Below are 14,321 nucleotides of genomic sequence, written 5' to 3'. Positions count from 1 at the left end.
TAAAGGGCTTATCTATTATGGATTATCAGAGTCAAAACATCTTGATCCAGACTCACTTCCCCTTCCCTTCTAGGTGTCTTCCCCGTGGTGGGTTCTCAAAGACACAAGATGACTAATCTCATCTCTTGAGAGGTTCTGACCAGCCCTTAGCACAGCTGCTTCTGGGATGCAGTCAGCCAGCCAGGAAAGAAATTACTTGGAAGGAAAAACACCAGAGTTTCCCCTCACATCTGGAGATTGTGGAGGAAAAGAAGCGGGGAGAGCAAATATATTCTGTATTGTGAATAGTAATGAAAATAGCAGACTTATGTACTAATTAGAGCATTATTCTAGCATGTTTTTAGCAAATTGTTATTAATGATGCCATTAGTAAGTTTAACCCAGAATTGAGTATTAGCTGAATTTGTAAGTCATTTTGTAATTTATTTGTCTTACCATTACATTTTTTCCAAGTTTGAAAACAACACTTTTAAAATTTAGATTATAGGAGGGAATATATATTCTACAGTGAAATGTCAAATTCATTAAAATAATGTACCAATATTTAATTACAGTATTTGTGGGTTTGCATTGTAAAACTTTTTATGATATTTAACTGCTGCTATTAATTATGATGATGAAAGAAAATTTTTTGGATTTTGAATATTTTTGACTTAAAATATTTGAATTCAGAATACATTTGACTTATTCACATGAATCTTAACTTTGAAAAGAATGTTAAAACTCATCTAGTTTAATGTACTTTAATATTACCTATTCAGAAACAGAGGCTTAGAAAATTCAGTAGCTTTCTCAAACATCTCAGGTGGTTGTAGATTTAAAACTGATCTTCTGCTCTTAGGTTAGAGTGGTTTCTCTTATTAATTTGATGTCCCATTGCCCTTTAAAAGGTTTGTAGCTGGCCAGGCATGGTGGCTCATGCCTGTAATCCCAGCACTTTGGAAGGCCCAGGAGGGTGGATCACCTGAGGTCAGGAGTTTGAGATCAGCCTGACTAACATGATGAAACCCTGTTTCTACTAAAAATACAAAATATTAACCGGGTGTATAATTCCAGCTACTCTGGAGGCTGAGGCAGGAGAATCGCTTGAACCCAGGGGGCAGAGGTTGCAGTGAACCGAAATCATGGCATTGCACTCTAGCCTGAGCAACAAGAGTGAAACTCTGTCTCAAAATTTAAAAAAAAGGTTTGTAGCTGTGTAACAGTATTACTAAAAAGCTGCTACTTTCTTCTTGCTTAAAGAAAATTAGTGACACTGAAATCACAAAAACACTGTTATTACCTAAAATAGTTACTGAAATATATACACATATATTCTCTTTTTCACTCAACTAGATAGTATATTTCTAGCAATTCTCAGGAAAGGTAAAGTTTGGAATATAAACTGGACCCTTAGTGGAACTTTGAATTGAACCTGAAGGAAACGAGACATGTAAGTTTCCTGGGCAAGTTTCCAGCACTGTAGCACATCAAGATCACTGCATCTAATAAAGAGTTTTGGGAGGAAAGAACACAAGAGAGTTCTGGAATTCTTTTCTATTTAGATTCTAAACATTCATGAAAGGAAGCTTGCTTCAATATTTTTCTTAATTTAATATGAGGAACTTCACAGTTTGCTCTGGCCTCTTAATTCTTTTTAAGTGAAACGGAATTCTTCATGTAGAGAAAGAATAAGAATGCTGATGAGAGAATGAGACAGAGACATGTATGTATGCATACACACAATTACATATGTCATAATGTGTATATATTACATATCATAATCAAATAAGCAACACATCGATATTTCAAGAGGCACAAAAGTATCTACAGTGAGAAGTCTTCCCTTTCTTCAACAACCACTTTAAACAGTTCTTGTGTAGCTTTCCAGAGATAATCTACTTACATTAATTATGGAAATATTCATTAAAAACCACAAATACTATACGTACTTGTATATATATATACACAATATTAAATATTAATATATATTAATTAAATATTAATATAATAGTTAATATTATATTCCATCACACAAAGTAGAATTCATATTATGTTAATATTGATTGATTTAATTTTAGCGTATTTATGATGTTAGTAGTATATTAATACTTAACTAGTCCTCTATTTTGTTTGCGTTCCATCTTTTGCTATTTGAAATCATACCGGCTGGGCTGGTGGCTCACACCTGTAATCACAGTACTTTGGGAGGCTAAGGTGGGCAGATCACCTGAGGGGCTCAAGACCAGCCTGGCTAATATGGGGAAACCCTGTCTGTACTAAAAATACAAAAATTAGCTGGGCGTGGTGGTGCATGCCTGTAATTCCAGCTACTCAGGAGGCTGAGGCAGGAGAATCGCTTGAATTCAGAAAGTAGAGTTTGCAGTGAGCTGAGATCACGCCACGGCTCTCCAGCCTGGGTGACAGACTCCATCACAAAAGAAAAAAGAAAAAAGAAACCATGCTAAAAAATATGTCATTTACATCTGTTTAAGAATATCTTTAGATGAAAAAGATCGCTAGGTTATAGTATATGTGCGTCTGTAATATTTATAGTTATTACCCAAATGTCCTTCTTTCACATCACCATGTCCTCAGGATTACAATGTGTTTATCAGATTTTTTTATACTCACCATTCTAAAAGGTGAAAAATACTATCCCATGTAGTTGTAATTTGTATCACTCTAATTTGAGTGTGGTCGATCCTTTTTTCACATGCTTAAGAGCCATTTGTATATCATTTTCTGTGAGCCATCTGTTCATATTCATTCTTCTTATGTACAATTTGTCTTATTGCTGTCGCCTGTAGAAGCTCTTTCTGTGGATAAAAAATTTGCCTATTGGGTTTATGAATTGTAGAGCTTTCCATTCCCCCTATTCCTTGTCATACATGTTTATGGTGAAGTTTTTGTTTTAAAATGCCACACATTCATATGTGTGTTGAATTTGGCACTCTTGCTTTATACTATTCATGCAAAGCCTTCCCCATTTTGAGATCTAACACAATCATGTGCTGTTCTGGTGCTATTACGGCTTCACTTTTCACAGTTGATCCTTTGATTCATCTAAATTTATTGAGATAAAAGGGGTGAGATAGGTAGTCATCATTTTGTTGTTGTTCATTTTAGATGGCTATCCAGTTTTCTCAAACTACTGGCCTTGTGTCTTTTCCCTGTTGATTTGAAATGCCACCTTTATTGCATACTTCAGTAGTTCCCAACCTTTTTGGCACCAGGGACTGATTTTGTGGAAGACAAGTTTTTCCCAAGACCTGGGCAGGGATGGTTTTGGGATGATTCAAGTGTATTATGTTATTGCGCACTTTATTTCTATTATTATTACATTGTAATATATAATGAAGTAATTACATAACTCACCATAATATAGAATCAGTGGGAGACTGAATGGTCCCATCTGAGGGGAATGGGAGACAGTGACAGATCATCAGACGTTAGATTCTCATAAGGAGCAGGCAACCTAGGTCTCTTGCATACACAGTTCACAGTGGGTTTCGTGCTCCTGTGAGAATCTAATGCCCCAGCTGATTTGACAGGAGGTGGAGCTCAGGTGGTAATGTGAGCAGTGAGGAGTGCCTGTAAATACAGATGAAGTTTCACTTGCTGGCCTGATGCTCACCTCCTGCTGTGAAGGTCTGTACCAGTCTGGTCTGTGGCCTGATTTCCATATGAATGTATCTTGACCCATTTCCCATCTTGGGAATTCATGCCATTGACCTTCCCATCTATCCACTGCTCTATGATGTTTTTTTTAATATCTAGGAGGGCTGATCCCCTCTGGGCTCTTTTTTGTTCAGAAATACTTTACTGTTTTCACATTATTTTACCATGTGAACTTTAGAATCAACTTGTGTAATAACACCAACAAATTTTCTAAAATTCTAGAACTATAGTTATAAATTTGTTTAAATTGTATTAAATTATATAATTGAGATAATTGTCATCTTTTAAAATTTTGCCTTAACAGGATGGAATATCGTTTTCAATTAGTTTAAATTATTTTTTGTATTACTTAGCATTTTAAAGTTTTCTTCATATAAATTTTGCATATTCCTTAAGATTTGCTGGGGATTTTGCCCTTTTGCTTTGATCATAAATAATATCTCTTCTTTCATGCCATTTTGCTGGTGTGCATAAAATCTATAAAATATCCCTTAATAAGTCTGTTTCAAAATGAATATTGTATTGTACTAAATGCCTTTTACATATCCTTGGAGATAATCATATACCATTTCACTTTTGTCTATTTATAAGGTAAATTGTATTGATAGTGTAAGATCCTCTATGTGGTCATAAAAAAGAATGACTTCGTGTCCTTTGCAGGGACATGGATGAAGCAGGAAACCATCATTGGCAGCAAACTAACACAGGAACAGAAAACCAAACACCACGTGTTCTCACTCATCAGTGGGAGTCGAACAATGAGAACACGTGGACAAAAGGAGGGGAACATCACCCACTGGGGCCTGTCCGGGCTGGGGGGCAAGAGGAAGGAAAGCATTAGGAGAGATACCTAATGTAGATGACGGGTTGATGGATGCAGTAAACCACCATGGCCCATGTATATCTATGTAAGAAACCTGCACATTCTGCATATGAATCCCAGAACTTAAAGTATATATATCTTTGTATTCCTAGAATAAACTCCACTCCTTCAGGGTATGTTAATCTTTTTATATGCTGCTTATTCCTGTTTGCTGTTTTTTATTTTTATTTTTTATTTTGAGACAGAATCTTACTCTTGTCACCCAGACTTGAGTGCCATGGTGTGATCTCAGCTCACTGTAACCTCCGCCTCCCAGGTTCAGTGATTCTCATGCCTTAGCCTCCCAAATAGCTGGAACTACAGGCACACGCCACCACACCCTGCTAATTTTTTTTGAGTTTTAATAGAGATGGAAGTGGGGGGTTTCACCATGTTGGTCAGGCTGGTCTCAAAGTCCTGACCTCAGGTGATCCACCCACATCAGCCTTCCAAAGTGCTGGGATCACAGGCGTGAGCCACTGTGCCTGGTTCTGTTTGCTGTTTTTTAAACTAAGGATTTACATCAATATTTAGAAGGGATATGAATCTCCCTTCTAAATATTGTGCACCTTCTTTGTTAAATATACAATATAGTATCAATATTATATCTTACTTTTTAAATAAGAATCGGAAAACCTCCCTTTGTTTTATAAGGATTGGACTAGTTTAAATATAATCAGAATTATTCCTTAAATGTTTTATAGAATTCTCCCTCTGAAGCCATTTAGTCCTGGTTTTGCTTATTTGTGTATTTATTTATTGGAGGGAAAGTAGCTCTTTAATGTCTGTTTCATCTGTGATATTGACATATTTATATTTTCTATGTTTTCCTTCCTTGGCTAAGGTGTGGTTCCTTGAATATATATTACGTATTATTTACTGAAAATCTTCAGTTACTGTTTGAGTCCGTCCTGCTACAGGGTGAGGTTATCTATTATTGCTGAGTTGTTTTCAAGAATGGTTGTTCTTTCCTTATATTTTATGTTTCATGGAATTTGACAGTCATATCTCCCATTCATTTAGATATTAAGATGTTAAAGACTATTTAGATATGAAGATATTAAGGACTATTGCATACTTTTATCATTGGGATGGTAATACTGTAGATCATACTGTATGGTTGCACTGCTCTGTGGACTGATTGCTCTCTTTGATACATTTGGCTAGTGGTGTCCAGTTTTACTGCTGACTGTCCTTCATAGCGTCGGTTCTTAACAGACACAATTTATCTCAGTCTTATATATTATAGGCTCTCAGTAACTCTAGTGAATAAAATAGTTGGTTATTGTCTGTTATGTGTTCATTTATAAAGTGTGTAAAAGACATGTTCCTACAAAAATTAGCCAGGCATGGTAGTGTTTGTCCCAGCTACTCGGGAGGCTGAGGTGGGAGGATCACCTGAGCCCAGGAGTTTGAGATTGCAGTGAACTGAAATCATGCCACTGCAGATCAGCACAGGCAGCAGAGTGAGATCCTGTCTCAAAAAAACAGAAGCAAAATTGAATTAATAATTTTGGTAAATATTTGTATTCAGATATGTTCGAGCATAGCATTTTACATACTTCTGATAGAATGAGTTGGAAATAATTTTTAGATACACTGAAAATTCTTTAGGAACTAAACAGTTTTGGCAGTATTTTTGCTTTTCCATATCCCACATGTCCCAGAATTTGGCAAAGAAATACAAATCACAATGCTGTAGCAACAAAGGTGTAAAAAAAAAAATGATAATGTTGGCCAAAATATATAATGTTAAGAAAAACACTGTTCATGGTTAATAAAAGTGTATTGATTTTGTTCAAATTTCATTGAAAAAATATTCTCTCCTTTTCTCACAGATTTATCTAAAAACAGACTGGTGGAAGTTCCGATGGAACTGTGCCATTTTGTATCACTGGAAATTCTTAATCTCTATCACAACTGTATCAGAGTCATTCCCGAGGCCATTGTTAATCTGCAGATGCTGACTTACCTGAACTTGAGGTAGGTTAAACATAAAAGTTGTAATCAAATTCAATGAAAGAAATAAAATATTATTATGCTTTCATTTCTATCAGGTTTTTTCCCTCTTTGCAATCCTTGATTTTTCTTTGATGTAGATCACACAAAGATCTTTTAAGAAATTACGTTTCTAATAAATTTGTAATTTGTTAATATTGTTCTTGGTGCTAGACTTCCCTGAATGTCATTATGACGAAGTTTTTTAAAAAAACCATTAAACCATTTATTCTCTTTGTCTAATTGGTATTTGTAAGTAAGATTATAGTTATGTTGTCTTCAAGTATTCATCTAGATTTTGGAGGAGGAAGTGTTAAGGAAGTGCAAAAGGGTTTGGTTGTCAGGACAAACTGGGAGCAAAAAAAAAAAAAAATAGACAAAGCTTGGGTGATCTTGGCAATTATTGGTAGCGTTGGGTTTTGCTAGCTAGTACTAATTGGGCCCATTCACGTGAAGCCTTCTTAGGAAAGTTAAGGAGGGGCACTGAACAACTATAGCCAGATACAAAGTTTGCTGTCTATCTTTCCATCTCACTACTTAGGTCAGTGTTCTCTGAGCATGGTTTAGTAGTGTGCTTTGATTGATTATGCTTAACATGGTATAATGTAGTAATGCTCCTGAGTGGCTCTGAAGTTAGGAAAAGCAGTTATTTTAAGGCCTTGGTTTTAGACTTTGCAGCTGAGTGCTCTGGTCAAATTCTAAATCCTTTCCCCACATCTGGGATGTTAGCAGAGAGAGGCAAGCTATTTTATCAAACCTGCCTTTAACGGGAAAACAAGATCCCCCAGTTGCAAGCCTGAACGTAGCGTTTACTCGTGTCAGTTGCATCTTGTTGGTGTGCAAAGGGTAGCAAGGCTTGTGTGGAGTAACAGATATACCCAAACGTCAAAGTTCAGAAAGTTCAATGAACCAGGTATAATGTCAGTGGTTTTTTAGTTTTGATTTAGTTGGCTACTGAAAATTACTGATTTTCTCTTGTTTTCCATGCAGTCAAAAATGAGTTTCTAGTCGGGCATGGTTGTATTTGTTTTTACCCATTTACATGGGTCATTCTGTTTTTGTTCTGTTTTTCGTTGCTCACTTCTCCAACTTTTAATATTGTCATGTTTGAGACCTATTCTCCTATATTGAATCATGTGCCCTTTGAAGGAATTTGACAAATAGAGAAAATTTGAGAAAAAGCTTACCTCTCAGAAGTATTGTATAAAGATAAAAAAAAAAGTGTGGCTATCCTCTAAACTTTTTGAAAGCCAGATACTGTATATACATATATAATTATTTTCAAAAAGTCTCCTATATAATTTACTACATGGGTATAAATGTATAATACAAAATAGTAGGTCAGGCGTGGTGGCTCATGCCTGTAGTTCCAGCACTTTGGGAGGCCAAGGCAGGCAGATCTCATGAGCCCAGGAGTTCGAGACCAACCTGGGCAACATGTTGAAACCCTGTCTCTACTAAAAAAAAAAAAAAATACAAAAATTAGGCGTGGTGGTATGTGCCTGTAGTCCCAGCTACTCGGAAGGCTGAGGTGGAAGGCTCTGATAGGTTGAAGCTGCAGTGAGCCGTGATTGTGCTACTCCATTCCAGTCTGGGCAACAGAATGAGACTCTGTCTCTAAATAAATAAATAAGAATAGTAATGAGAGTAATCTTTAATCAGGAAGCTGGTCCTCTTGTATTATTCAAATACAAGGCCTTTAATTCCTATTTGATCACTGGGTATAGTTGAAACATGTCTTCTAGGTATTAGATACTTGGAATTGAGATATTTATCACTTTGGGTGTGATTTGATGTAGAATGCAATATAGCTTTTGCCTAAAAGATTTATTAGTTTCTGTGAAACGGACTGTCATATTTGTTTACTTCCAAATATGTAATCGTATCTAGAAAATATCAGTTCCATCTAATGAAATTGTTTTGAAGTCTTCTAAGATGTTGAGTAGTATCATCCACATGATAGTGTTGCCTGTGTGAGTTCTTCCAGTCCACAAACTACCACCTCACTCCTACCCATCTCCAAGCTTCTATACTTAAATATCATGCCTGTGATCATGACATGATGTCTGCTCCACAACAACCAGAGTTAGCCACTGTGACCTTTTCACATCTTTTCTTTTCCTCCTGGATGTTATTAACAAAATAAAATATATATTTTGTTGGATATGGTGAAGAGATGTAGTGGACTTCATTGACTTTCAGCCTTTGGGGAGAGACTACCAATCCCCTCACTTGAAAAGGACACAGAGACTGAGGATGCTGCAAACACACTGCTTTGTAGAAGGGCTAATCCAGTATTTTTTCTGCAGTTAGTTATATATGGGATAGTATGCCAAAGAAAAAATTGTTATATCTAAGATAGATGTATATAATCAATGCAGGACATTATCATTAATTTTGGTGTATGGGGAAGTCAGTGTGAATTTCCTTCAAACTATATTACAAGGCTACTGTACTCAAAACAGCATGGTACTGGTACCAAAACAAAGATATAGACCAATGGAACAGAACAGAGGCCTCAGAAAGAACGCCACACACTACAACCGTCTGATCTTTGACAAACTTGGAAAAAACAAGCAATGGGGAAAGGATTCCCTATTTAATAAATAGTGTTGGGAAAACTGGCTAGCCATGTGTAGAAAGCTGAAACTGGATCCCTTTCTTACACCTTATACAAAAATTAACTCTAGATGGATTAAAGATTTAAACATGAGCACTAACACCATAAAAACTCTAGAAGGAAACCTAGGCAATACCATTAAGGACATAGGCATAGGCAAGGACTTCATGACTAAAACACCAAAAGCAATGGCAACAAAAGCCAAATAGACAAATGGGATCTAATTAAATTTAAGAGCCTCTACATAGCAAAAGAAACCATCTTCAGAGTGAACTGGCAACCAGCAGAATGGGAAAAAATTTTTATAATCTACCCATCTGACAAAGGGCTAATATCCAGAATCTACAGAGAACTTAAACAAGTTTACAAGAAAGAAAACAAACAATCCTATCAAAAAGTAGGTGAAGGATATGAACACACTTTTCAAAAGAAGACATTTATGCAACCAACAAACATATGACAAAAAGCTTATCACTGGTTATTAGAGAAATGCAAATCAAAGCCACATTGAGATACCATCTAACACCAGTTAGAATGGTGATCTTCAAAAATCAGGAGACAACAGATGCTGGAGAAAATGTGGAGAAACAGGAATGCTTTTATACTGTTGGTGGGAGCGTACATCAGTTCAACCATTGTGGAAGACAGTGTGGTGATTCCTCAAGGATCTAGAACTAGAAATACCATTTGACCCAGCAATCCCATTAGTGGGTATTTACCCAAAGGATTATAAATCATTCTATTATAAAGACACATGCACACATATGTTTATTGCAGCGCTCTTCATGATAGAAAGACCTGGAACCAACCTAAATGCCTATCAGTGATAGACTGGATAATGAAAATGTGGCACATATGTACCATGATTCCATGGTAGCTATAATAAAAGGATGAGTTCATGTCCTTTGCAGGGACATGGATAAAGCTGGAAGCCATCATTCTCAGCAAACTGACACAAGAGCAGAAAACCAAACACCACATATTCTCACTCATAAGTAGGTGTTGAACAACGAGAGAGAGCACACAGACACAGGGAGGGGAACATCATACACTGGGGCCTGGGGGTTGGGAGGCTGGGGAGGAATAGGAGGGTGTGGAGGGATTGGGGAGGGATAGCATTAGGAGAATTAACAAATGTAGATGCTGGTGTGATGGATGCGGCACACCATCACCATGGTATGTGTATACCTATGTAGCAAACACTATCTGTACATGTACCCCAGAACTTGAAGTATAATAAATAAATTTTTTTAAAAGGGAGGGGTCAGGGAAAGATGTCAAAGAGGACAGGCTGTTTTAAATTCCAAGAGACTTAAGAAACACAACTAAATGCAATATGGTAATATGTGTAGATCTTGTTTAGGTCCTGATTTGAATAAGTCAACAGTAACATCACATTCTTGAGATAATTGGAGGAATTTGAATATTGCACCAAGGCATTATAGTGAATTTCTTTCGATGTGATTATGATTCTATGGTTAGCTAAGACAATGTCCACATTCCTAAGTGATATATCCTGGACTCTGTATGATGAAAGGACATGAGATCTGGGATTTGAAAAGGCGAGGCTGGGTGCGGTGGCTCAAGCCTGTAATCCCAGCACTTTGGGAGGCCAAGGCAGGTGCATCACCAGGTCAAGAGATCGAGACCATCCTGGTCAACATGGTGAAACCCTGTCTCTACTAAAAATACAAAAAAAATTAGCTGGGCATGGTGGCACATGCCTATAATCCCAGCTACTCAGGAGGCTGAGGCAGGAGAATTGCCTGAACCCAGGAGGCGGAGGTTGCGGTGAGCCGAGATCGGGCCATTGCACTCCAGCCTGGGTAACAAGAGCAAAACTCCGCCTCAAAAAAAAAAAAAAAAAAAGAAAAGACAAATAATTGGGCAGAATTGGGGGTTGAGGGATTGATGAAGCAAGGGAGACAAAGTTCTATTGTATGTATTGGATATATGCAGTTCAATACATTATTACACAGCAGTCTACTATTATTACACTACAGTTATTAATACTGTTATTGTTACAGTCATAGTATTTTTGTGTATGTCTGAGTTTTCATAATAAAAATGTGTTAAAATAAAATAAAATGAAAAGAAGCTAAGTTACTTTTGAGCCCACACTTGGGGTAGACTATATCAAATATAGTATGATCTGAAAGAGTTTTAACATAGGCAAGTTCACCTGATTTTATAAATAAACACCCTAAAATGCATTATTTTCTGTAGCACTTAGAAATTTTCCTCCTTCCTTCCTTCTTTTCTTTCTTTCTTTCTTTCCTTCTTTCCTCTTTTCCTCCATTTCTTCCTTCCTTTTTTCCTTCCTTCCTTTCCTTCCTTTCTTGACTCATTCATTGACACCCCAGGCTGGTATGCAGTCTCGGCTTACTGCAGCCTCCACCTACTGGGTTCAAGCAGTTCTCTGCCTCAGCCTCCCAAGTAACTAGGATTACAGGCGCCCTCCACCACACCCAGCTAACTTTTGTATTTTTAGTAGAGATGGGGTTTCACCATGTTGGCTAGGCTGGTCTTGAACTCCTGACCTCATGATCCACCTGCCTAGGCCTCCCAACTCTTATTTCTATTAATTGAAAAGAAAGACTTGTTAGATAAAATAGTAAAAGAAGCTGCTTTTCAAATTTTCACAGATTTTGTCTTTCTGTACTTAAAATCAACATGATCTCACTGTATTTAGATTTTTTTTCTCCTCTCAATAAATTGCATGTAGAGATTACTAATTTTGTATATTCCAAAATATGAGAGATGCCTTATGAAGCTCCTTTGAATCCATGGGAAACATTCAAAACTGATGACACCCTTTGGAGTATATTGTTTATTTCAGCTGAGTAGACAGCCATAAATACTTGATGGTGATGATGATGATGATGACGATGATGGTGGTGGTGGTGATATTTCACTGCCTAACCAGCTTCTTGGCTGATCTGCTGTCTTTAAATGTCAAAAGGCTGCATGGTGCCAACAACCTCTAGTCCTAAACTAAAGTTAAATTTAATTAGCACATGAAAAAAAAAAATCCTCACTGTGAAGTACAGTTAAAAACACTGACATATTTTTCACATTTTCTCACATGATAGAAATGTTATATTTGTGGAAAATATTAATTTATTGCTGTTTGTGTAGCCTGTGTTTGAAGAATCTAGACTTTAATCTTTGTCTCTTGGTGTTCACAACAAAAGGTTATGTTAGTTTAGAATATATGCCACTGTGTCTTTTCCTGTTATAAAGTGTCTTAATCCAAGAAAGGAGGCCAAAAGCAATAAAAGGGATTAAGCAAGACTTGTTCCTATAGAGGAATGAACACTTTGAACTTGAGTTACACAGGAAAGCCTCACAAAGTTTAAAATCTATTTTAAGATGCTGGAGAGGTTGTTGTTGATGAGCCTCATGAAGAAAATGTACCTTAGGAAAATAAAATAACCCAGACTAGCAAAAGTCTTGGCAATAGTAGGAGTGTTGTGAATCTAAGAATAGGGAGCTTGGTTGAAAGCCTCATCTCAGGGGTAGCAGCTGCCAAGAAATGAAAGTTCTGTATAGTATTTGATCATATTGCTTCCAGAACTCTTGGTGAGGGCTTTTTACTTTTCTAGGATGAAATACACCTAGCCAGGCCTGGTTTATTCATTAGAAGCCCCAACCTCTCCCAACCTGCTAGGAGTGGGTTCTGAAGCATTGCCTGTAAAGAACAGGGCGGTCTCTTGAAGAACATGTTATCACACCATAAAAGGAATCTGTTTTGGCAGCGTTCTCTGCAGCCTGGCATTCTTTTTGGCTGCTGAACAATGTGCAGAAAGAGCCAGCTTCCTGAGTGTCCTATAACCCGTATCGCCACATTCCTTTGGGAGTCGCTCTAAGAAGTCATCTTGGATTGGGACAAGCATCTTGCATGCTAGAGTTGCCTTAGAAAGCACAGGCTTTATATGTTTTTTGTTATGAACTAAAAATTAAACTTAACTACATTTCTTTTTACTTGTAGAAGAAATATCTTCTCTCCTTGCACTGACAGTTCTGAAGAAAGTTGCAGGATAGTGTTTCTTCTCTCTAAAAAATGAAAACTTGATGGTGTCTTCTTAAACTGGAAAGGAGGAGGAGTTTTGTTCAATTCAATACAAATGTGTATCCCACATTCTTTCATGAAGATCTTACCTCATTCAAAGGGAAAATGAGAATATTTTGGTGTATATATTAATGTTTATATTTTTTATCTGGTCTTTGGTAGCTAGGTTGGGTTTTGGGAAACAACAGATCAGCAGAAAGACACCAAACACACAGTTAACTGAACTGGAATTTGAAAGTGAACTGACTTGAAATTTGAAAGTATTTTTCACAGGATAGCAGAGTTGAAAGAGGCTATTGGAGTCATCCAGTGCACAAGCCCTTCACAACCCTTCAGAGTTTAAGCTTTGCCTTTCCTAGTACTCACTGGGCATCTGTTTTCAAAGCAGAACCTGTAGTTAGTGGTTCCTAAAATCATTCATGTGTATATAAATTATCATGCCTGTAAAACTATGTCTACTGGCATTGGTAGCCAACAGGCTTTGTTAAGTGTGAATGAGTTAATGATTGGCTATTTCTTATCAGATTCCATTCCTTTTAGGATAGTCCATACTTGGCATAACTTTTGAAGAGGATTTTTCCATTATTACATGTCACCTGATCAGAGCTGTTGTTTCAGATCAGTGTTTATTCTGAAAAAAAGAACAGAGAGATGCAAAAGGGATATTATGACTTTGGTAGCTAGAGTACTGTCAGAATGTGTTGATTTTGTTTTCAGTTCTGCTTCTGATCTTTATTGATAGAGTTGTTAATATGTTTGTGCTGCAGGTTAGGGCTCTGGAACTGAGGTAAATACCCACTTCTAATTCAATTGTCCAGCTTTTTGTTTATAGTATTGTCAAACTTTATTCCGCAAGCCCAAATGGACAAGTTCCAAACTGCATTTATTTTTTCTAATGAGACAGATAAAAGCACTGTGAAACATAGCCATTTCATCAATAATCAACTTATTATATGTCCTCTAAGAACACTGCACTTTGCCAAGTCCTATAACAAGTGCTGTAGAGAAGAGAGAAATTTTTTTTAAAAAAGAATATATGAAAGGTATAGAGTTTGGGGATTGTCACCACCACCAGTTTTTCTTTTTATTCTTTTTTTTTTGAGACAGGG

General features: G+C 36.8%; 1 protein-coding gene across 8 annotated transcripts in view; it reads left to right on the top strand.

Moving 5' to 3' along the window:
• LRCH1 (leucine rich repeats and calponin homology domain containing 1) overlaps positions 1-14,321 on the top strand; it is a 221,492-nt gene that overhangs the window by 95,584 nt on the left and 111,587 nt on the right. For all 8 annotated transcript variants that reach the window (XM_002742680.6, XM_035298375.3, XM_008992188.5 and 5 more), the window contains exon 2: positions 6,361-6,505. In XM_002742680.6, coding sequence (XP_002742726.3) covers positions 6,361-6,505 — 145 coding nt within the window. The remainder of the gene's footprint in view (positions 1-6,360; positions 6,506-14,321) is intronic.

The sequence above is a fragment of the Callithrix jacchus genome, chromosome 1, assembly GCF_049354715.1.
Source record: "Callithrix jacchus isolate 240 chromosome 1, calJac240_pri, whole genome shotgun sequence".
Classification (NCBI taxonomy): Eukaryota; Metazoa; Chordata; class Mammalia; order Primates; family Cebidae; genus Callithrix; species Callithrix jacchus.
This window is presented reverse-complemented; position numbering and strand designations above follow the sequence as displayed.